This window comes from Diabrotica virgifera, chromosome 3 (assembly GCF_917563875.1).
Source record: "Diabrotica virgifera virgifera chromosome 3, PGI_DIABVI_V3a".
NCBI classification, from domain to species: Eukaryota; Metazoa; Arthropoda; class Insecta; order Coleoptera; family Chrysomelidae; genus Diabrotica; species Diabrotica virgifera.
Window position 1 is genome coordinate 180,216,674 of NC_065445.1, and position 26,575 is coordinate 180,243,248.

At 31.6% G+C, this 26,575-nt stretch overlaps 1 protein-coding gene across 8 annotated transcripts in view; it reads left to right on the plus strand.

Moving 5' to 3' along the window:
• Nucleotides 1-26,575, plus strand: part of LOC126881421 (mucin-17-like) — a 440,757-nt gene that overhangs the window by 253,187 nt on the left and 160,995 nt on the right. For all 8 annotated transcript variants that reach the window (XR_007696844.1, XM_050645687.1, XM_050645690.1 and 5 more), the window contains exons 3-4: nucleotides 10,332-11,455; nucleotides 24,191-24,941. Coding sequence is in view for 7 of the 8 variants with exons in the window: in XM_050645687.1 (XP_050501644.1) it covers nucleotides 10,332-11,455; nucleotides 24,191-24,941 (1,875 nt within the window). In the remaining variant the exon portion in view is untranslated. The remainder of the gene's footprint in view (nucleotides 1-10,331; nucleotides 11,456-24,190; nucleotides 24,942-26,575) is intronic.

A 26,575-nucleotide genomic window follows, 5' to 3' on the forward strand; every position in this document is an offset into this window, starting at 1 on the left:
TACAGGCTATTATTCTGAGTTTAAATCCTTTTCTGCAGCTGTTTATCTGTTAGTAGAATTTTCGTGAGTCTTTTCCATTGTGGTAGTTAACAATTTCGTTTAGAGCGTGTTTAAATTGTTCTTTCTTATTTCTTTTAAACATTCTCTCACGAAAATTTATTTACCATTTTTAATAAAATTTGTTTATAAAAACAATGGCAACGACATTACAAAGTTGCGTTCACTCATGTATAATATTGTCATATTTTACCGCTACTCACGCTGACATCGTTTCAGGGTTCTCTATCATGTTCACGCACAGAGCGAATAGAAATATTGGTTTTTTATAATATCATAATTGTTGATACTAATAATATAGCCGACACCAATTGTTGTAATATTGTTTTATACACCGGCGTCTAGTCTCTCCCCACAACGTATCGTCTGCACCGTTAAAATTAAACAAAAATATTTAGGTAAATAAACTGTAGCACTTATTCGTTGTTTTATGACTTTTTAGCTAGATACAGCGGCTGCGTGTGTCAGCCAAATGGAATAAATTCAATAGTTCAAATACTAATTGTTTTTTTGAAAAATGCTCAGATCTGTCGATTAGTATTTTAAGTCTAAATTTTTTACATATAATAATAATGTATACAGGGTGTCCCAATTTGGAAATATGACGTCATCGTTAATTTTCTTAAATGGCAACACTGTTATTTTAATGGGTATTTAGATAGAGCGTGTAAAGCTATGCATAACTGCAGAATATCAAATTTTTATTTTCTAACATTTGCAAGATAATAAAAAATAAAGTTATGTTTGTAATGTGGAATAAACTTAATAGTTCAAATAAATAATTGTTTTTTTTTTTGAAAAATGCTTAGACCTGTCAATTAGTATTTCAAATCGAAATTTTTTACATACAATAATAATGTATACAGGGTGTCCCAATTTAGAGATTAAATGTTTTATTTTTATTATCTTGTAAATGATAAGGAATAAAATTTGATATTTTGTAGTTATGCATAATTTTACACAACCTATCAAAATAGCTATCAAAATGCTAGTGTTGCCATTTAATAAAATCAATGATGACGTCATATCTCTAAATTGGGACACCCTGTATACATTATTATTGTATGAAAAAATTTCCATTTGAAATAATAATTGACAGATTTAATCATTTTTCAAAAAAAAAAAATTAGTATTTGAACTATTGAATTTATTCTAAATTACAGACATGACTTTGTTATTTTTTATTATCTTGTAAATGGTAAGGAATACAAATTTGATATTTTTCAGTTATGTATAACTTTACGCACCCTATCTAAATAGCTATCAATCTTAACTAGTGTTGCCATTTAAGAAAATCAATGATGACGTCATATCTCTAAATTGGGACATCCTGTATACATTATTAATTATTGTATGAAAAAAATTTTCATTTGAAGTGCTAATCGGCAGGCTTAAGCATTTTTCAAAAAAAAAACAATTAGTATTTGAACTATTGAATTTATTCCATTTGGCTGACACACAGTGTATATTCTTTTAGAATTAGAAATAAATTCATTCTTAAAATATAAAAATACAAATACATTCTTAAAATCAAAATTATTATAAAATATAGTTTCATTTAATTATTAAAAATTATTTTTAAAATCGGTGCTTTTGCGAGCGGCCGAATTTTGGAAATCGCCCGGCTCGCTTCAAATCCACGCGCTCGGAAAATTTTTACGTAACTTGTATTAAATTTTGACCGAAAACAACTTATTAATATTACCATTATAATATACAGTCTATTTACCACTGTATTTGTTTTTCTTGATAAACTTCTATATGTGAAATCTCATTTCTGAAGAAACAATATTACAAAAATTATACATACATACACACACCGGCAAAATTAGCCGAACACGTTAAAAATGGGACATGTTTGATGTCTTGTATTTCATAAACCAGTGGTCCGATTTGAGTGATTCTTTTAGTATGTTATAGCCTTATTATTTCAGAATATCATTTTAATAATATTGTTGCTAGACAGGTAAATACCATTTTATAACGGGTGTATCAATCGTACTGTGTTTTTTTCTTAAAGTTTGGAACACCCTGTGGAATATTCTAGCATATGTAAAATATTAGAATTAATACTCGATTATAGACTTAGGCTTGCTTAACATTTTTCTTTCCGATTCATTTACTTATGTGAGATAATAAAAAAGTTATGTGCGTTAACAACTATTCATGTTTTTCATCAATAAATCCTCATAGTAGGGGAGGAAAGTATACTAAATTTGCAGTTACTGGAGCGTTATGGGAACCTATTGGATTGTGAAGAGTATGTGCTAAAATCAGAAAAAGGTTAAGTTAAGTTTTCCATAAAGTTCATTTTTTAATTTAATTTTCCATTTGAAACAATCATTTTTCTCCGATTATAGCGCTATCTATCCATAATTCGAAAAAATATGTCGAATAAAAGTTGCTTATTTTTACGTAAAGAATCTAAATCTGCAATAAAAATTGGGGGCTCCTATTTAAGATTTTAAATTAAATCTCCCACCCCACCTCCGTGGTGGCTCGTGACACCCCACGGAGACGGGTGGGGGGTAAATTAAAAATTATAAATACGAACCCTGCGATATTTTGCGAAATGAACATCAGATCGTAAAACTGCAAAATACACCTAATCAATATTTTTCAAAAATCTACCGAATGACACCAAACACGACCCCCCACGGAGGTGGGGTGGGGGGTTACATTAAAATATTAAATAGGAGCCCCCAATTTTTATTGCAGATTTTAATCCTTGACGTAAAAATGAGCAACTTTTATTCGCAATATTTTTTCCTATTATGGATAAATAGCGCTATAATCGGAAAAAACGATTGGTGGAAATGGAAAATTAAATTGAAAAATGGAGAGTCCCACACTTTATGGAAAACAACTTAACTTTTTTTGGTTGTAGCACCCACTCTTCACAATCCACTCCAGGTCACAAGAACGCTCGAGTAATTGCAAATTTAGCATACTTTTCTCCCCTACTATGAGGATTTATTGATAAAAAACATGGCTACTTGTTAAAGCACATAACTTTTTTGTTTTCCAACATAAGCAAATGAATCAAAAAAGAAAATGTTAAGAAAGCATAATTCTACAATCGAGTTTTAAATTTAATATTTTCTATATGCTGGAATATTCCACAGGGTGTTCCGAACTTTAAGAAAAAAACACAGTATGTTACACCCGGTATAAAATGACATTTACCTGTCTAGCAACAATATTATTACACCGATATTCTTAAATAATAAATCTGTAACATACTAAAAGAATCACTCAAATCGGACCACTGGTTTATGAAATACGAGACATCGAACATGTCCCATTTTTAACGTGTTCGGCTATTTTGCCGGTGTGTGTATATATGAAATATATAACTATATTTTTAATTTTTTCATTGTTATATAAATATAATAATAATAATTTTACTTCTTATTATACAATATAAAACTTTTTCTTCTTGTAGTGACTATCCGTTTTGGATGTTGGCGACCATCATGGCAATCTGTACTTGCACACTAAATCGGTACTGCTTCTCTAAAAAGATTTGTAGTTGTTGTGTTGAACGACGCACATAAATTTTCTAGCAAGGTAATCATCCTTCGCCTTCCTGGTTCTTAGTTTCCAAATGGGGTTTGCCAAATTGCCATGATGGTCGCCAACATCCAAAACGGATAACACTACAAAAAGAAAAATTTTATATTGTATAATAAGAAGTAACATTATTATTATTATATTTATATAACAATGAAAAAATTAAAAATATTAGTTATATGTATACTTCATATATACAGAGAGGTCCTAAATTATGGAATAAATTAATTTTCTCTAAAATGGACGACTATAGAGACATATCCTGAAACAGGTCGATTTTTGTTTTTAAATTACAACTTTTTGGCATATATTTCATACTAGTGACGTCATCCATCTGAGCGTGATGACGTAATCGATGATTTTTTTAATGGGAATATGGGTCGTGTGACACCTCATTTGAAAGGGCGTTCAATTCTCTATTCAGTAATACAAACATTAATATCATTATTTATACAGAGTGACCAAAAAAATAATTTTTGGAATAAATTAGTTGACGAAAAAAGAAGAATGCATGCAATTTATTTAAGTCAAAATACATTCTATCGCTGTCACAAAATAGAAAAAATTTCTATTTGGCAAATAAACCTTGCTTTTCGCTTAAATTAAATGTTCAAACTGCCAAGTGGTAGGTGGGAGGCTGTTTGTGATTTAATTTAAGCGAAAAGAAATGGTTATTTGTCAAATAAACATTTTTTTGTATTTGCTGACAGCAATATAATGTATTTTGAGTTAAATAAATTGCATACATTCTTCTTTTTGCGTCAATTAATTTAATTCAAAAAATATTTTTTGGTCACCCTGTATATCGTGACTGATATTGCAAAAAGTCGTATGTCAAAATTTCAGTTTTTCTTTTATGGGCTTTTAGAGTGGCAAATTATGTTTACCATCCACCAGCAAAATGTCTTATGTCAACAGCTGATAAATTGTGAAATATAACCTTATTTTTAAAAGTCTTATGTTTTCTCAGTTGATTGTTGTTATTGCAAAATACCTTATGTCTGAGAAGACTGAAAGAGGAGGTAAGTTGTACTTTGCTTTCTCTCCCAGTTACTTTATACTGAATAGTGCTGTTATATTTCTGATTATAAGTGTTTCATAAGGGTTTTAATTGTAATCTGCATGTTATTTAATAGTTTATACGGACTTATACTCTTACAACAATATCTTTTTACACGGTTACATTTTTAGGTGTTTTTAGGTTATGTTTGTTACAACAATTTAAGCTCTAGAAAACTGATTTAATAAGTTTTTAGTATCTCTACTATAATAATATACTTAAAAATAGGGGTTTAGGACCTAGGCAATGGTTTGTTATGGTTATATCATGCACGATCTTAAAATTTATTTAGCTATCAAAATGTCTTATGTCTCAGTATTGGGTTTTGTGTTTAGCCTAAAATGTATTTTTAAACATATGACTTTTTGAAACATATTTTATATGCAGATTTTTGTTTTATAAAATGATCCAAAGGGGCAAATTGATGGCCGAACTGGCAAAACAGAGACTAGACTCTACAAATGTGAAGAACTTAGGCCTACCCATTGCAGACAATTTAGAAAAAGGTAACTTAGGCCTATCTGTTGATTCTTATAATCACATCTATCACCTTGGTTAGTCCTCATGCGCTTTTTTTTTATCTTGTAAGGATTGGATTTGTCTTTAAACATAATATAGTCAAGCTAGTGTATGATAAAATAAAATTAAATCGGGTATATCTATGCAAGGAATTTCATTTAGGCTGCACATTGCTTTAAAAAGGTTGCTGTTTTTGTCGGTAAGCATGACTCTGAAAGTAATAATTTAACTTACACTAATTTTTTATTGCATTACTTAACTTGACATTGTAACACAGCATTGTATTGTTAACGTTGTTATCCTGTAAGCTTTGTTAAGTTACCTATCTCATTAACATTGAATTAAAATGTTACAGATGTCGCTCGCTCTCCGTTTTTGTTGTTGATTTATCTATTATTAGCAGCAACCAAAAAGCATCTTTATTCAGTAACTCTTTGGCTAAGCCTATTTCTTATCGATTTTCCCCAAAAATGTGCTTTGATTATCTTTCAATCTGATGGGATTATAATGCTAATGATTTTTTTTTTAGATGACTCAGGTCTGGCTGCTGCTGTAGAGGTTTTATCAATGCCAGTTGAAGATGGAAATTCTACTCTTTTTGCTTTAGAGGAAGTCGACGCACAAGCTATGGAAATAGCTCTTACGAACAAGAAAGAGCAACTTGGATCAACCAACAATGAATGTGCTAGACCTTGCCGAGAGAAAAAATCAAAAGGGAGAGAACAAGTTCAGAAAATGTTACAACAAACTGACGATAGTATAAATTATCCCTTATTTTCATCTGATTCAGATGTTTATGAGCCTAGTTCAACCTCTAATGATGAAGAAACCCGCTTTTCAAGAAGGATTAAAGTATTGAAAAGGAAAACACTAAGTAAGAAAAAAAATACTTCTTGTCATACTGTTGCCTTAAAACCCCCAAATGTGGTTGACAGATCAGACAACATTGAAAACAATCAACAAGTTATGGAAGAACCTGGCGTGTTCCATGAGAATAATCCGGCTCCCATAGTTGGAGAGCAAGAAGAAGTTTATATACCGGTAGTAGAAAACCGTAGACAAATGGAACAGACTGTACAAGGCATACAAGAAAAAAGGAAAAGAAGAAGAGAAGAAATTGTAGATCCAAGGGACTGGGAAAGGAATGTTCAGTCTGCTAAAAGAAAGAAAGGAGAAGCCTATTTAGGGTTGAAGAAACAAGAAAGTGAAAATGGCAGGAAATACAAATTCAACAATGAGAGGAAAGGTAGAGAAGTGAAAGCTCGTTGTAGATGCAAAAATAGTGCAAAATTTAACTGTACTAAAGTTACAGATCTGGACAGAAATAAACTTTTCAATAATTTATGGAAGAACGTACCTAGACAGTTGGGAAGCTAAGCGAGCTGTGGTTGTATCACTTGTAGAAAAATCACGCCCTGACTATAGACGAAGTACAACTGATGTTGAGAATTCTCGTAAAAATGTGTCTTTTAAATACTACCTAAAAGTGGGAGATGATAAAGTTAGAGTCTGTAAGCAAATGTTTCTGAACACCTTTTGTCTTGGTGAAAAATCAGTAAGATCATGGGTGTTGAAAGGACCTATGGACCAACCACTGCCACAGGAAAATAACCCAGATGATATTGAGAAGGACAATGAGATTGTTCCAAACAATAATGACCAGGAGTAGATAGAACATTCTGAAAAAAGAGACAGTGCTCGGCAGTTTTTGAATTCTCTTCCTAAAATGGAGTCCCATTACTGTCGGGCTAAGACAACAAAACAATATTTAGAACCCAATTGGGAAAATAAATCACAGCTACACAGAGAATATACTCGTTGGTGTGAGGAAAGGAATGTCGTTCAACCTGCCTCAAGATCCCTTTTTCATAAAGTTTTTGTCCTAATGAACCTAGGATTTTTCATTCCAAAAAATGATCAATGCGAAACATGCATCAAGTTTAAGTTAGGTATGGTCACAGCAGAAGAGTACCAGCAGCATCAGAATAGGAAAGAAGGAGCTAGGAATGAGAAGGACAATGATAAGAAGAAAGCAGAAGAGTCAAACAATACATTGGTGGTTGCCATTGATGTACAAAAAGTGCTTACATGTCCAAACATCAAAGCCTCTTCGTCTTACTACAAAACTAAGCCGAAAGTTCACAACTATTCTATTTACAATCTAGCAAACCATGATGTAACATGCTACATCTGTCATGAAGGAAATGGTCAGTTAGATGGGGATATCTTTGCATCTTTGATTGTGAGGTTTCTTAAAAAACAATTAGAAAGATGCCCAGACATAACTGAAGTTATAATTTGGAGTGATGGCTGCACCAACCAGAACAGATGCGAAACAGTATCCAATGCTCTGTTGAGTGTAGCTATTAGTAAAAGAATTACAGTGTATCAAAAGTACCTTGAGGTGGGCCACACCCAAATGGAAGTAGACAGTGTACATAGTACGATTGAAAGAAAGATTAAAAAACGTGAACATTTTGTACCTGCAGACTTTGTTAGAGACATCAAAGAAGCTCGAAGAATTCCAGGCCCCTATTCTGTAGAAAGTCTTACTTATAAAGACTTTTCTAGCTTTGCTGATGGTTACTACAAAAGTATCAGACCCGGAAATAAAAAAGGTGATCCTTATGTGACCGACCTACGATGCCTCAAGTACACTTCTGATGGTCAAATTTGGTATAAACTGCAGTTCTCTGATAACTGGACGCTTCTGCCCAGACGTCCCAAACCAATAACACAAGTATATTCTCAGATCAAACCACTGTACAACAAGCCGGTCCCCATCTCAGCTAGAAAATTCAAAGACTTGCAAGAGTTGAAAAACCTACTAGAAGAGGATTATCGTTCATTTTATGACAACTTATGTCATAACACTGAGTAAACACTAGTTTAGGTCATACATTTATTGAAATGTAAAACAATTATTAAAAATTATTTAATAAAAATGTGATTCATGAAAAGTCTTATGTGAATAAAACCACCCTAATTTAAGTACAAGAAGTCTTATGTCTGAGTAAAAATGTCGTATGTTGAAATAAAGTTAAAATATTAATTACAAAAAGTCGTATGTGCGTTGAAAACCTAAAATTAATAACTTACTTATATAAACACATTGTAACATAAAACTAAATAATAAAAATAATGTATAAACAGATTTCCAGATTAATAATATTATTAACTAAAAAAATATAAAGTTTTTTTGCTCTCCTGAAAAGTGCCTCTTTTGACATACGACCTTTTGCAATAACAGTCTCGATATATAATAATATTATTGTTTATACTACTGAATAGAGAATTGAAAACCCTATCAAATGAGGTGCCACACAACCCCTATTCCAATTTAAAAAATCATCGATTACGTCATCACGCTCAGATGAATGACATCACTAGTATAAAATATATGTCAAAAAGTTGTAATTTAAAAACAAAAATAGACATGTTTCTGGATTTTTCTCTATAGTCGTCCATTTTAGAGAAAATGAATTTATTCCATAATTTAGGACCTCTCTGTATGTATAATTTTTGTAATATTATTTCTTCAGAAATGAGGTTTCACATATAAAAGTTTACCGAGAAAAACAAATACGGTGGTAAATAGACTGTATATTATAATAGTAATATTATTAAATTGTTTTTGGTCAAAATTTAATACAAGTTACGTAAAAATTTTCCGAGGGCGAGGATTTGAAGCGAGCCGGGCGATTTGTAAAATTCGGCCGCTCGCAAAAGCACCGATTTTAAAAATAATTTTTAATAATTAAATGTAACTATAGTTTATAATAATTTTTATTTTAAGATAATATAAGTCTTTCCTTAGGCAATGACTGTAAAATAATTTCTAAATTGTTATAAATAAAGGCACTACGATTTAAGAAAAAAGAAACAATTATCTCGGCTTCAGTTAGTTGTAGAAAATTTTTATTTTTTTATGAATCTTCGTTTCGTCTTCAGCAACAATAATCTGTAAGTTAGAAACTCATAGGATGTACAGGGCCGCTTCAGCTCTAAATGTTTATAACGAAATATGCCCCCTTATTTTCAATCCCAATATTTAGCTCAGCTTCAGTTGGTCGTAGAAATTTTTTATTTTTTTATAAATCTTCGTTTCGTCTTCAGCAACAATAATATGTAAGTTAAAAACTCATAGGATGTACAGGGCCGCTTCAGCTCTAAATGTTTATAACGAAATTTGCCCCCTTATTTTCAAACCCAAAAATTAGGGGTTTAAAAATATTTTAAGCATTTATTTACATTAGAGTATGAAAATATAACTCTTTAGAAGGAGATTGGATGTTTCACCAACTCTCTACGATTTTTTTTCAAAAAGTTATAGCCTTCGACATTTGACCTCTTGGGATAAACAATTTATAATATCTAAGCAACAAATTCGTTAATCCGGCCTTAAAATTTTTTTATGTTTGGAATTGAAAGATCTTCATTTTAAAGTTTTAAAAAATAAAAAAATATTTGTACAATAAATACCGCAATTGTAAAAAACGGCCATTTTGGACCTTTCGCAGGTTTTTTTGCACTAACCAATAAACGAAATTAAACTTACCATAGCTCAAACTGTAGGTTTTTTTAATTTACTACAACTTTTTATTAAAAAGTTTTTCTCTAGAATCAATATCCTAAGCTGCAAAATTAAAAATTTTTAAAAGTTGCAAATTTAACAAATGAAAATTGCAATAAAAAAAAAGCTCACAATCTTTTTGGTCACATTTTAGTAGAAGTTATTCCTGGCATCGTCCTTTACAACACCTGATAGGTTTCAAAAATTCCTGAATTATATCACGTTTTTTCACCCACAGCCTGGGGTATTATTTATATGTACATGTAAAGAACAGGGTGTCCAGAAAGTATCCTGACAAACGAACAAAGGAACAAGAAACAAAACAGAAAAAATCGATTTGAACATTTTTAGTTTTTTGAATTAGAAAATAATTTTCAAAAAAAAAACTATTTAAAAAATGGAAAACTAAATTATTTTAAAATTATCTGAAGAATCTTTGGTCTTCGTTTGTCAGGAGAGCTTCTGAACAACCTGTAGAAAAGATGCAATCCATAAAATGTCAACATGTCAAAAAATTTAAATAAGTAACAAGTATTTTTTCTTTTACAGAAAACCAGTACAGAGCCTAGCACAACAAGATCGTCCGTATCACGAGGAAGAGGTCGATCTAGATTTGTAACTTCAGTTGAATACCAAAACGTTAGGGAAACTTCATCTACTCCAGAAAGCGTCCCCAGAAAGACTGTAACATCTAGGAGACGAGTTGTAGAAAATGTTGAGCAACGATTTCCTTCTCGATCCGTATCTACTCCTTCTCCAACTCCTTCTAAGCCAGCTATTACGTTTACTGTAAACTCAGAAAGAAGAGCCCTGGCTCCAACATTTGGAGATACTGTGGAAAAAATATTTACAGTGAATGAATCTCCAATTAAGAGAACTTCTAAACCTGCGGCTGTACCACAAATTTCAGCTAGAAGAACACCCAAACCTTTAACTGATTATGTAGAACGGAAAAATTTTAAATCAACAAAAAATACTTACGAAGTTCAAGAAGTTATTAACGAAGATTTTGAATTGGTAAGAAGGGTAAAAAAACCACGGGTACTAATAGAAAGTACTAATAATCAAGTGTCTGTTCCGTTAAGGAGTATAGATAGAAAAGAATTTTTTAGAACAGGAAGTGTTTCTAGAAGAAATCAAGAAAATGCAGATTCAGTACTCGCTACGAAATTTCCAAAACGTACAAAAGATACCCAAGAGGGAGTGCTAAATTTTCCACCGCGCAAATTAGAAAATCTAGAACCGCCCAAATCAACAACCTCGGAAGCACCTGTAAGTGAGGAACCAATCAACAATATTTCTAATGGTAACCTCCTTGAAGAGCAACCTTTGGATACGACGCTTGTCCCGGTAGAGTTTGAATCTTCTCCAGATCCTCTACAAGCAGAGGAGGTGAAGGAGGAGCTTACTAATGTTAATTTAGTTTCCTCAACTTCAAAGCCAATAGAGGAACCTAGATCCTCCGCTAACCGAAGAAACGGGTTAAGGAAAAATACCAACGTTATTGAACAGTCTACAGCTGCTCCCAGGTTTAGAACTAGAGGTAGAAGTAGTCCAGCCGCTCAAGCAGAGCAGTCCAGTCGTGCACCTGAATTTAACTTTCAATCAGTTACGCCAACAGCTACTCCTAACCGCGGGTTTAGGAGACGACTTGATACAATAACAGAACCAAGGTAAGAATATAAAACTATGTACAAAGTTATTTGGTCTTTTTTTTGTATACCAGGTGGTGAATTGGAAAACGAGCCATAAGAAACTCAATGTAAAATACTAAACTGTTGAATTCCTGGTTCCCTAATTATTTTACATCAAAAGACATGAGAAACTATTTGTAGAGGATTGAAATCTGTATTGAAAACCACTGTCAGAATTATTCTACGAATTAAACATATTCCAAAGTTTTGAAAAAATGTAGTTCAATTTCAGATTATTTCGCCAAAATTATGTCACACACAGTACAATAATGTGTCACAATGAAGTTTTACAGTAGAACTGTCAATATTTTTATTTTATCATTTTTTGTTTAAAAAACTATAAAGTTGATAAGATACCCTCAGTTGAGGAAAAAGTATTAATGGTTGTTTCGTTCAGTCAATAGTGTGCTTAGTCAGTTAAATAGTAACGTGTCAACATACCTACTGTGACAAATGTATTATATTTTTTAAAATTTTTAGCCAGGGAAGTAGTGTCAAATTTGACCGGAGCATTTTAGCATGGCTGTTTTCTTTTTATTTAGGTAGGTGTTCCAAAGCTTATTAACAAATGATATGTCATCTGGCCCAAAACCGGGGATTTTAGACAAGAAAAAATAAAATATGAAAGTTGATGGACAAACGCTACACCTTAAATGTCAAATATTTATATGCGTTACTCAGAACATTTGATAGACTTGCTTACTTGGCTCCTAACTTTCACTCAGGAGATCCGGGTTCAAATCCTGGCGCGGAAAATTCTTTTTGTTTTTTAAATTGACATTTTATTTTGAAAAATAGTTATTTTTATAATACCACGGCATGTCCACTTGGCCAGCTAACATTTTTTGCAACGTACATGATGCAGATGAAGCTTTTTTATTACAATCTAAAATTCATAAATTATTGATTTATACTTTTTAATCTTTGCCACACTAGTCCACGAATATTTTTTTATTATTAACTAGCTGACCCGGCAAACTTCGTACAGCCTTAAAACTAAATAATGTTTGAAAGTTTAATACCTAAAAATTACCAGAAAGCCAAAAAATACCAAAAAATATGGCGTACCTATACTTTTTACTACCAAATGCATAGTTTACGATTCTATAAGGGACATAGGTACAGACAGACAAACATTCATTTTTATCAATTTTATGTATTATAGAGAATAGGGAAATATTTAGATTGCTATTAAAAAATGGGGGTTGGTGATAGAAAAGTGAACATTTAGGGTTGTATCTTTCGGTTCTACAACATATAAAATTAAGAAAAAACAGTTTGTCCGAAAAAATAACAAATAATGTCTCCCTTTCCACTTGATTGTTGGTCTTACCAACTCAGAAACCTTCAGAGGTTCATGTACAACAAATTTGCTTATTAAGATCAATCATAATATTATGACCAAGAATGCATAGTTTGCGATTCTATAAAAGACAAACAGATTTTTTTATATTGTCTCGTATAAATAATAAAGAACGTGGTATTATAAAAATAATTATTTTTCAAAATAAACTGTCAATTTAAAAAACAAAAAGAATTTTCCACGCCACGATTTGAACCTGGATCTCCTGAGTGAAAGGTAGGGGCCAAGTAAGCAAGGCTATCAAATGTTCTGAATAACGTGTATAAATATTTGACATTTAAGTTGTAGCGTTTGTCCATCAACTTTCATATTTTACCTTCTCTTGTCTAAAATCCCCGGTTTTGGGCCAGCTGACACATCATTTGTTAATAAGCTTTGGAACACCTACCTAAATAAAAAGAAACCAGCCATGCTAAAATGCTCCGGTAAAATTTGACACTACCTCCCGGGCTATTTGGAATGCGTTTAAATCGTAGAACAATTTAAACTTCTGTTTTAAATACAGATTGTAATCCTATACAAATATTCTCTCATGACTTTTGATGTAAAATAATTAGGGAAGCAGGAATTCAACAGTTTAGAATTTTACATTGAGTTTCCTATGGCCCGTTTTACGATTCACCACCCGGTAGAGTACTATTATTGTATTATCCTTCATGTACAAGAGTACGTAATAGTCTAAGATCCCAGTGCAAAACCACTATAGATACAGGGTGATTGATTAGTGGGGTAAAGCTCAATAGATCCGCTATAGTAATAGATAGCAATAAAAGTTAATAACAAAAATGTTAGCCACCTTTGAGCTTCACATTACCAAATTAATTAGAATATTACAGGGTGTTTGATAACACAGTGGCAGACCACACTTATGTTTTTTTAAATGGGACACCCTATATTTTATTTTAAATTCGAAATCCTGTTAACTTCTCCATCACAAAAATATAAAGGTTTGTTATGTTATACAGGGTATTTACAAAGTTATAACATAACCAATTTTATATGAAAATCGTAACAATTTCAACTCCCTGTATAAATAAAAATAAGCAAAATAGCAATGGTTTATTAATGCCATATTTTTTTACGTATTGTCAAAATTTTCGAGAATTATTGATATTGCTAATTTTCTTTATATCAAATAAAGGGTGAGTCAAAACGCAAGTACATTATTTTCTCAGTAATTTTAAATGGAACACCCTATATTTTATATCACTATTGAAAAGTACCATTACTGTACTTTAATTTTTAGATAACATTCCTTTGTCTAAATTTATTAGTTTTCGAGATATTTTCATTTTTCAACGGACTAGTCGTGGCCACCCAAATCAGCAGAATTTAATAAACTGGACTGATTTTTTGGGGGTTACGTTAATAATGAAGTTTATAAAATACCTCCAACAACAAGGGATGAGATGAACAATAGAATGCAAAGAGTGTTTCGATGTGTTAATTAAATGCTTCGTAGGGTAAGTAGCTCATTCAATGATCGTTTTTAGGCGTGCATAATGTGTTAGGAGGTAATTTTAAACACCTTATGTAATTAAATATTAAAAATGTATTATTGATAAATTATTTTTCGTTCTTTATTTGTTACATTTACATACAAAAGTAGTGTTTAATTGTCTTCACAAAAAATGTTGTATTTTGTGTTTGTGTGTTCTGTTTTGTAAAATTTATTATTAATTTTCTTTCTTTATTTGTAACAATTTACATAAAAATGTAGATTTTAACTCTTTCAGAAATGTTGCATGTTATGGTTGTATTTTTTTGTAAAATGTATTACTAATAAATTATTTTCATTTCTTAATTTGCTACATTGTTACATTGATTACCGGATTAATAATCAGTAATCGTCAATTGTCAATTTAGTCATGGCCTACTTAAAATTTAGACAAATTTAGACACCTAAAATAATTTGCTCTGAAAAATGAAAATATCTCGAAAACTAATAAATTTGGACATAGGGAATGTTATACAAAAATTAAAGTACGGTAATGTTACTTTTCAATAATGATATAAAATACAGTGTGTTCTATTTTCCATTACTGAGAAAATAATGTACTTGCGTTTTGACTCACCCTGTATTCGATATAAGGAAAATTAGCAATGTCAATAATTCTTAAAAATTTTTACAATAAATAAAAAAATTTGGCATTAATAAACCAATGCTGTTGTGCTTACTTTTATTTATACAGAGAGTTGAAATTGTTACTATTTTCATACAGAATTGGTTATAACTTTGTAAATACCCTGCATAGCATAACAAACCTTTATATTTTTGTGATAGAGAAGTTAACAGGATTTTGAATTTAAAATAGAATATAGGGTGTTCCGTTTAAAAAAACATAACCCTGAAACATTCTAACTAATTTTGTAATGTGAAGCACAAAGGCGGCTAAAATTTTTGTTATTAACTTTTATTGCTATGTATTACTATAGCGGATATATTGAGCTTTTCCCCACTAATCAATCTCCCTGTATTTATAACGTAGTTAAAATAAGTTTTTTTTATATAAATTTAAAAATTTGAGAATACTGTGATAACAGGTTCTCAGTCAAAAAGTGGACGTAAATAATTTCAATTAAATTAATAGTAGGTACGTAGTTCATTTTTGAAAATAAAAATGTCGTACATGACGTACACGCACGTTTTTTTTATATAAAATTAAAGCAGTTTTTTTTCTAATACGATGATATAGGGTTACCTGTGAAAAAATGGCCCAAAATTATGGTTGTCAAAACGCGAGGTATCAGAAATAAAGGAAATGAGTACCTGTTATCAGTGTGTTCTCCTATCCGTAAATTTATATAAAAATGTAATTTCAATAAAATACGTTATAAATATAGTAGTCTAGGCGCCAAATAGAGATCACCGTGTCCTTTTAAATTCTGATGGACAAACTCAACGGTTTCTTATGGATTTTTGGCTGCTGATTACGAATTTCGAGGGGGGATTTCGATCCGAGTGGTCAAAAAATTGTTATAAACAATTTAAATGTTTATAAATTGTTTATAAGGCACTGGCTCATGGACTAAAAGAGATAAAAAAATGTTTCAAATAAAATTTGTTCCTTAATAAAAAATGAAGAAAAACTCGTTTACTAAACTTAAACCCAACAATTAGAACTCAAGATATTGTAAAATTATTGCAAAAAGCCAATTGCAAATTGTAAAATAAGTATTTTTCGAAGCTTTATCGATCGTAACTCGGCTCTTACGCATGAAAATAAGCCTTAGAAGGTCTTATTTTAAAGCTTAATTACTAGGCTTCCAAACAAAGTTTGTTAAATTACCTTATCTTCATTTTTTTTAAGTTATACCCGTTTGAATTTATAATTTTCTTAAAAAAATTGTACATTAATTTGTTTATAAGGGTTTCAAGCAAATATGAGCTAGAAACATTTAAGTACACTTTAATTAACAATAATGATAGAAGACCTCAAAAGGAACAATTTGAGCTTAAGAAAATGTTCGTAAGTTTATTTTTGGCCAAGATATCGATATTTAAATGTAGCGCTATGAGGCGCAAGATCGGCTCAGCGAGTAAAGGTTCACGCGCTGACTTCTCGATGCAAATTATAATTTCTATGTATACATACGTTATCTTTATTTTTCATTTTTGAAGATCCTAATAAAATTTTATCCTATAATTCTTATAATTAAATCATCATTCTCTACCTCGTATCACCTTTCATTCTATTTACTTTGTCTTCTATTTTTTGTACTAAATGAGAAAAAAAACATTAAAAACTAATATTTCGGAAGTATAACTAAAAAGTAAGTTGACATTATTTATTCATACTATTTTTACAAACATTTTTTTTCATGCATCTGCATAGAGATATACAGGGAATCTCACCTTTTTTACATCTGCATAAGTTCTTAGAGAAATATTAACAGTTACATGGTGGTACTAAGTCTGTTCTTGTAGGCAGTAAAACTAAATCTTTTTGGGGCTTCAGAGTCTAAATATCTATACGATATCCATATAAAGTGGATCTAGTTCTTTTGCAGCATCATCAAGTTCCGTCAATTGTGTGTATGCCGCCACATCATAAATGCTCGTTTTATATGCAATGATGATGCTGCAAAAGAACTAGGTCCATTTTTATATGGATATCACATATTGGCTCATTTGCATACGTAGAAGCCGAGTTATGATCGATAAAGCATCGAAGAATACATATTTACTTGACTCTAAGCCGATCTTCCGCCTCATTGCGCGCCATTAAAATATCGATATCTTGGCCAAAAATAAACCTACGAACATTTTCGTAACCTCAAATTGTTTCTTTTGAGTTCTTATATCATTATTGTTAATTAAAGTATAAATGTGTATAGCTCAAATTTGCTTGAAACCCATATAAACAAATTAATGTACATTTTTTAAAGAAAATTATAAATTCAAACAGGTATAGCTTTAAAACAAATGAAGATATAGTAATTTAAGAAACTTTGTTTGAAATCCTATTAATTATGCTTTAAAACGAGACCTTCTAAGGCTCATTTGCATGCGTAGAAGCCGAGTTACGATCGATAAAGCTTCGAAAAATACTTATTTTGAAATTTGCAATTTGCATTGTGCACTAATTTTACAATATCTTAAGTTCTAATTATGGGATTTAAGTTTAGTAAACGTTTTTTTTTTGTTTTTTATTAAGGAACAAATTTTATTTGAAACATTTTTTTATCTCTTTTAGTCCATGAGCCAGTGCCTTATAAACAATTTATAAACATTTAAATTGTTTATAACAATTTTTTGACCACTCGGATCGAAATCCACCCTCGAAATTCGTAATCAGCAGCCAAAAATCCATAAGAAACCGTTGAGTTTGTCCATCAGAATTGAAAAGGACACGGTGACCCCTCTGGCGCCTAAACTATAGTGTCTTTGCAGTGGGATCTCTTACTATAACAAGATTTATTTCATAAGCAATAATGAAGAAATTAAACAAGAATCCTATTTGTGTTACAAATAAATAACAGTACAAATAATAATAAAAATAATACAGAAGCCTAAGCAAAAACACAAAGCATTTGGACTTCAAAAGTCCTAGGTTTTCACTCAACGTGACTAAAAGTTGAACCGGGAGTCGATATTTGAAATCCTCATGTATTCCTTTGCGTCAGTTATTAATATACGATTTCACTAATTTTGAGGCGTTTTGCCAAACTTCTGGTAATAACTTTTTAACCGGAAATAACATCAAAACCCAAACCAATGATGTACGTTGAGATGACCCCAGCGGTTGGACAGCTGGGTAACCCGTAGCTGCCAGTTGACACCGCTGGCAACCACTAAGCTGCTTTGTGCTTACAGTCAGCCGCTGATGTCATCCGAACGCACTCAATTATTTGAGCTTGACCTTTCGATATCCGTCGATTTATATATCACATGTACTATTTCTGCGACTATAATGCTGCATTTTCGCTTACAACTTTTTAACCAGAAGTATGTAGTAGGGTGGTGCGAAAAAAGACAAGTTGATAATTCCGTATCGCTATAGTGCGGAAAAGTTACGATTGGTAATTACAAGAAAAACAAAAAAAGAATTATTCAAATCGGACCTTATCTTCCGATCCCGCAACGGGCCAAAAGATTATGACAAAAATGAAATTTTACCTATTTTTCAAAAAATTTTATTTATCCTTCGTGTACGTTTTATTTATGGCCATAGTAAAATTTATTTACAGTTTGCATGGTTGAGTAATAAAAAAATAGTTTTGCGCATTTAACGAATATCTTCCGATGCCGCAAGGTCAAGCAAAATCTATAAAAATTTGAAATTTTTGATGATTTTGATAAATTAAATAACATTTAGTTGTCTCATTTTTCTGTTACATTGTAAAGCTTTTCGCTTGTTTAGATATTGTATTAAAATTCTTAAATAACTCAGAACTCAAAACGAGGGGGTGGTTGCACTCTAGCTCCACACGCACCCTTCTCTCCAACCAATCAATGAGTGTGCGTTTTTTACATTATTTACATAATATGTATATTTATTTTTCATCTGTTTGTGTCCAGCTCTTAAACACCAAATTTGTATTGTGATTTCTTGGTAAAATTTGGCAGCATGGACCTTGATTAAAGTGTTGTCCTGATGAATCCATCTCTTGATTGGGGCCCACATATATTAACATTAGACGATGCTTCCGTAGCCAACTTTAGGCGCCGCTCGTCAGCTTGCGTGTGGCATGGATAGTTTTGTACATTCCAGTCTGGCATGTCGCCCGATGTAATGCAAGAAGTTATATCTTTATTTGAAACTCTTCGAAGAATTGGTGGAGAATATAGTTTTGTAACATTCCAGTCTATTATTTCAATGTAGTCCTGTGCTTGAAAATTTAAAGTAGGAGGGATGAAATTTCTAATACTTTTGCCTTTGGCTTTAGTCTGTCCGGCTTTTAACACTCTTCTTGGCCCTAGCTTCTTAATGTGTTTCCTTTATCAATACTACCTGAAATTTTGAAACACCGGACTAAACTAAAATAATAGACTGGAATGTTGCAAAGCTATCTTCTCCACCACTTCCTCGAAGAGTTTCAAATGGACATATATAACTTCTTGCATTTAATCGGGCGACATGCCAGACTGGAATGCACAAAACTATCCCTGCCACACGCAAACTGACAAGCGGTGTCTAAAAGTTGGCCACGGAAGCATCGTCTAATGCTAATGTATGCGGGCCCGAATCAAGAGATGGATTCATCAGGACAACACTTGAATCAAGGTCCATGCCGCCAGATTTTACCAAGAAATCAGAATACAAAGTTGGTGTTTAAGAGCTGAACACAAACAGATGAAAAAGAAATGTACATTATGTAAATAATGTAAAACACACACTCATTGGTTGGCTGGAGAGAAGGATGCGTGAGGAGCTAGAAGTGCAACAACCCCCTCGTTTTGAGTTCTGAGTTTTTTAAGAATCATTGTAATACAATATCTAAACAAGCGAAACCTTCACAATGTAAGAGAAAAATGAGATAACTAAATGTTTTTAGTTTATCAAAATCATCAAAAATGTCAAATTTTTATAGATTTTGATTGATCGGAAGATATTCGTTAAATGCGCAAAATTATTTTTTTTTAATTACTCAACCATACAAACTGTAAATAAATTTTACTATGTCGATAAATAAAACGTACACGAAGGATAAAAATAATTTTTTGAAAAAAAGGTAAAATTTCATTTTTGTCATAATTTTTAGGCCCGTTGCGGGATCGGAAAATAAAGTCTGATTTGAATAATTATTTTTTGTTTTTCTTGTAATTAGCAATCGCAACTTTTCCGCACTATAGCAACACGGAATTATCAACTTGACTTTTTTCGCACCACCCTAGTATGTAGGTACCTATAAATTTGTTCTCATCTTGCTAAGGTGCATCGAAGATACAGCGCTTGTACTGTTTCGGAAGTACTTCCGATTGCAATTCACCGATTGGAACCGAAAGTACAAGGTCAAATTTCTCGCCATGAATACTGTTTTTTGGATATAAGCTCTCATTATATACGTCATTTATTATTCTATTTTAATATCAGAATGGAACGCATTGTAAAAAACAGAAAATATAACAAAAATTAAAGAAAAACTAATTTTCGGGCGATCTGACGTCGGGAAGTGGAAGGGGGTACGTTTTACAGGGTAAAAAACAAACCACAATTTCCGACAAAAATATCGTCCTATTAAAGTTCTATTAAAAAAACTGAAATAGTAAAGTTGTAGTCATGAAAATATCTACAACTTTGTATTTACAATTTTTAAAAATTTTTGTTTAAAAAAAAGCATGAAAAAATTTAAAAAAATTTTTCTAAAACATCGCATTTACAATTCGTTATTATTTCTATCTGAGAGAAAGGGCCATAGAAGAGGGAATATGGAACAACCGGACGAATAGTGCGGCAGATTCGTGCAAATATTATAAGAATTATGCATTTAATGATAGAAGCATATAATTTGGACCACCTATACTAAACATACAACGGTTCAAAATTAAATACGAGGCCATCTCAGGCATTCAAAATGGCGACGACACATATGTGACTAATAGCACAATAACTTTTAAATGAAAAGTCCAACTTCAGCCAAATTTGGTATATGGGTTCTTTTTTTGATGTATAAGATGGAGCTTCTGACCGAAAGAATCGGTTTACCAGAAGTTGTGTTTTCCCTGATTGTTTATGTAAAAATATGTTGTTGTTTTTTTAATTATTTTACCCTGTATATATTAATTTTTTAAAAAGGTAATACCGGCATTGAAAAGAGCGTAATAATATTTTTTAGGAAATATTTTAAACTTTTAATTTTGTTAATTACCTTTTAATAAATGCATAACTTATCTTAACGTGTACTTATGTGCGGCAGTTTCGTGCAAATATTATTAGAATTATTGTACGTTTAACGCTAGAAGCATATAATCTGGAACACATATACTACACGTAAAACGGTTCAAATTTAGATATCAGGCCACCTCAAATTTTGCTTTTTACAAAAATGGCGGGCATTCAAATTGGCGATTATACATATGTGACTAATAGCACGATAACTTTTGAACGAAATGTCCCATTTTAACCAAATTTGGTATATAGGTTATTGTTTTAATGTATAAGATCGAGCACTTAAACCAGATGAATCGGTTTACCAGAAGTTGTATTTTTCCTGATTCTTTGTGTAAAAATATATTGTTTATTGTTTCAATTCTTTCACCCTGTATATATTAATTTTTCAAAAAGGAATATCGGCGTTGAACCGAAATACTTTTAGGAAATATTTTAAACTATTTAGTTATATTAATTACCATTTAATAAATGCATAACGTACCGTCACATGTAGGTACCTATGAGCGGCAGATTCGTGCAAATAATAATATAAGAATTATTGTGCATTTAACGGTAGAAGCATATAATTTGCCCCACACACTACACATACAAAGATTCAAATTTAAATATGAGGCCATATCAGATTTTATCTTTTACAAAAATGGCGGGCATTCAAAATGAATCTGCCCCCATAGGTACATGTGAACATTCGTTATGGATTTATTAAATGGTAATTAACATAACTAAAAAGTTCAAAATATTTGTTAAAAAATATTTTTATACTCTTCATTGGCGGTATTACCTTTTTAAAAAATTAATATGTACAGGGTGAAAGAATTGAAAAAGGAACAACATATTTTTACATAAAAAAACAGTAAAAACACAACTTCTGGTAAACCGATTGTTCCAGTTCAAGACCTCAATCTTATTTATCCAAAAACTAACCTTGGCGTCAAATTTGGCTGAAATCGGACTTTTCGTTCAAAAGTTATGGTGCTATTAGTCATATGTATAGTCGCCATTTTGAATGCCCGCCATTTTTGTAAATGGAACAAAAACTGAGATGACCTCATATCTAAATTTGAACCTTTATATGTGTAGTATATGTTGTCCAAATTATATGCTTCTACCATTAAATGCTCAATAATTCTTATAATATTTGCACGAATCTGCCGCACATATGTAGGTACATGTGAAGATACGTTATGGATTCATTAAATGGTAAGTAACATAACTAAAAAGTTTAAAATATTAATAAAAAATATTTTTACGCTCTTTTCAATGACGGTATTAACTTTTTGAAAAATTAATACATACAGGGTGATAGAATTGAAAAAAAAAAGAATGTGGGTGTACTTTGTACGCACGTAAGAAGTTATACTTCTATTATTATGATTTCAACGAAATTAATATACTTGACAGGTTATTTGTATTTTATTTAAATATTAAACTAACTTTCTTTACCTACCACTCTTCAAAATTTTTTATTAAGATGATACCAAACATATAAAAAAAGAATATGAATCGTCCGGGATTTGAACCCGGGACCTCTTGATCTCCGGTCACACGCTCTACCACTGAGCTATATCCCTTTTGCTTTGACAGGTTACAACATTTCTCATACATACTGACCAAGTGAAGTATACAAAAATACTGTAACCCGGCACTGGTCGCTAGGTACGTTGTTACGCGAGTGGTCGCGCGTGAGATTTTCTCTCACATATCCAACTTTTGCCTTTCTTTACAAAATTTTACAAAAAACATGAGGTTTCATCAATGATAAAGCCATTTGCTTTAAAAAGACACGACGTTTTTCTGTTTTATTACTATTATATTTATATAAAATGTGACTATTGATGCCGACTAAATATTTAACATTGAAAAATATATGGTAAGTGACCATTACAACTAACCCGTGAAACAGAATATAGGATTTTCATATCATCGACCACATCCACGGCGCCTTTTAATACATCATAAAAGGATATTATTTTAGGTTTTAAGGGGGAAAATAAAATTCATTTTTATACACAGTTGGTGACGCCGGTGGTCGCTTGAGGAGAGAATCTCTCACATGAAGCACACTGACTCAACAATATGGTGATACTAAGTAAACTGAGTCACTATCTGAGCGGACGAGTCTATTAGATTGTCGAGGGAGGATAGTTAGGAGACTAGAAGGAACTACAGCGCGTATAATTTCCCAGAAAAAAGTTGTGCGCAATTTTCTGAAACCGTGAGAGAAAATCTCATATAGCGACCACTGGCGGGTTAAATATATTTACTATTATTATAAAATATCTTATTCCTGAGGAAGAGAAATCCAAAGACACACAAAAATTATAATAAATAATACATTTACTAAGAACACTAATATATCCTTTTATATGATATAATATGACTTATTTGCGCTGACAGCGCTGATACATATATATCTTGAAAGATTAGCAACGAAATACATACTGTCTGTGTGCGCATGCGCCCGGCATGCGATAAAATTTCACTTTCGATCGTAAAGAAGCATAACTTCAAAAAACAATATGTTTTTATATAAAAACCAGGAAAAGCACATTTTGGTAAACCGATTCTTCCCGCTCAAGACCTCGATATTATGCATCAAAAAAGGAACATATATAACAAATTTGGTTGAAATCTGACGTCTCGTGCAAGAGTTATCGTGCTATTAGTCACATATGTATAGTCGCCATTTTGAATGTCCGCCATTTTTGTAATAAGCAAATTCTGAGATGGCCTCGTATCTAAATTTGAACCTTTATATGTGTACTATATGTGGTCCAAATTATATGCTTCTATCATTGCATGCACAATTGTTTCACATATCGGCTGCACTAGAAGTGGCGATTGGAAGTCGGAGAACGGAGGCGAACGTTATAAACCGACATGTAATAGTAGTAGCAGTAGTATGTAGTATTATTTCTCCAGCTCCATTTTTTTTTTCGTTTTGTTGGGATATGATAATTTACTTAATATTAATTTATTGCTTAGTAATAATTTGTGTTTATTTTGTTGTTTTAGAAAAGGCCCGTCAGTATTTTCCGCAGAAACACAATTTCCAGAATCTCGATCTAGAACTGGACGAAAAATTGATCTACCTACACCTGAAAAACTTACATTAGAAATACCCACACGTAATCGTCGAAGAACAACAACACCTAAAATCAATAAAGAATCCTCAATGCCCACCTTTCCATCAAGAAATCGCTTTCGATCCAGAGAAATGCCTATAATAGACGAACAGAAACTAGAAGTACTACCTCTGTTTGAAGTAGAACCCAAATTGGTCAACACACGTGTCATGAATAGGGCAGATGTTGTTTTTCAACCTAAAAAGAGTAAAGATAAAGATGAGCTAATGACAAGAAAGATAAACGATATTGATGCGAGATCTCGACGAAGGGGAGGATTAGAACTCATTCAAGCAAGTTCTACTGAAATAAAATCAACAGAAATTCCAGCAAGGTCTAGAGTAGCAGTAAGTGTCAGTGTAGAAACCAGGACAGAATCCTCGGTAAGGCGTTCTATACCTAACAGGAGGTCTGAAGTTAAAGAATCAGTTGTATCGGAAATAAATGAAGTCACTTCTCGTAAAAAGGTATCACGGAAGAAAGTAAATTCCAACAGTTCAAACGAAATTAAAATAAAACCTCTTCCGGTGTACAGAGGAAGCAAGAAATCCGATGTTGTAGTTAAAAAAGGAAGTTCTGAAGAAGTTGATGAGTCTGATAATTATCCAGAAGCGTTCAAGGCTCTAATTAAATCCAAAAAGGTAACGTTATTTTTTTTTATTAATATACTATACTCTGTTGTTTTTAAACCATAATGCTTGTTTGTAATTGGTTCAACTGCAGGCAAGTTTACTCAACTGTTATAGTTATGAACTTTTGACACTATTGATATTTATGAAATTTTTAGACTATTAGCATTTCGTAGGTTTATTAAGTTATATCGGCGATTTCTTTTTATTTCTGCGTTATTCCTTTATGGTTTAGATTTTCAGTCTACTTTTACACAAGAAACCGTTGTTTTTATAACTCTTTAGCGATGTATTAGTTTAACCTTCGGCTGACCAAGGGGGTAAATTCCCCTACGTTAAAAACAAAACATAGTAATTTTACCCATCGCCATGCGACGGGGAATCCAATCAATTGTCATCTACAGTCACTATATATACTCAATTTCTTAAAATTTTTAGAATCAACCACTTTCAAAAGAATTAAAAATTACATTTTTATAATAATAAAAGTCTTGCATGTAAGCCAAGTAAATATAAAGTAACATATAATGTTTTACATTATTATTTTTAATAAAATAACCAATATTTTTGTCAATCTTGTGAAAAATTCAGGTAATTAAGTATTGATGAGGTAGTAAATACAAAAGAAAAGTATTTATACAAAGCTTTTTAACGTTAATTGTTAATAATACCGTTCAAACTATATCTATTAAAATTTTATTTTTTAATATTTAATTTATTTTATGGTGTAATTAAACTTAATATATCATATCAAATAATATTATATAGGTTTCATTAATAATTTAAAATAAATCAATAAACTCCTAACGCCTTATACTAACGTATAAATAAAGCATACCTTGTTTATTTTAACAGAACCGTCAAATTCAAACTAAATAATAATATAATTTAGTTAATATAAGCTAAAAAGGTGTAGTTCCCCAGGTTGGCTGTAATTAGTTATAATACCATATAGTTAAAAAACTCTAACATGAAGTAAAAACCACTTCTAGGTAATAGGTATATTTATTAAAATAAAAAAAAAATCCCAATGGATTGAATACCATATGTCCAATTCAGAACGTTTTCGGACCTATCAGTCTATCTTCAGTGAATTCAAATACTTGCTAAATAGCCCCAGAACCAAACACTGAAATAATAATTGAATCTACATTATGTTGAAGTAATATTGATCAGGCTAAACGCCGATGTTAAAAGATATAACCTCCGGGAATATGGTGAAACTCTATCAAGGAACTTAATCAACCATCTTAGGCCAACGTTGACTAGGGTAGTCAACGTTGGCCTAAGATGGTTACTTTTTGAGTTATTTGGGAAAAACTGTCTAAAAATGTGGTTATTTTGTTGACAAATGAACATTCACTCGCAAATAATTTGAAAAGTATTGACTTGGTGAAAAAATCTATGGAACAAAAGTTCCTTAGAATTAGTTAATTTATCCATTTCGGGACTTATTTGGACATATATTTTTTCAAACCCGATAGGGGGTGAAACGCACCCCAAGGCCAAAATGCACATCGGCACAATATAACTTTTTTCCTTTGATATGTTAGCTATGCGTATGCGAAATTTCAAGTCAATCGAAGCGGTTCTTTAAAATTTTGAGCAAAAACCGTGAAACAATGTACTACAATTATTACAATGTC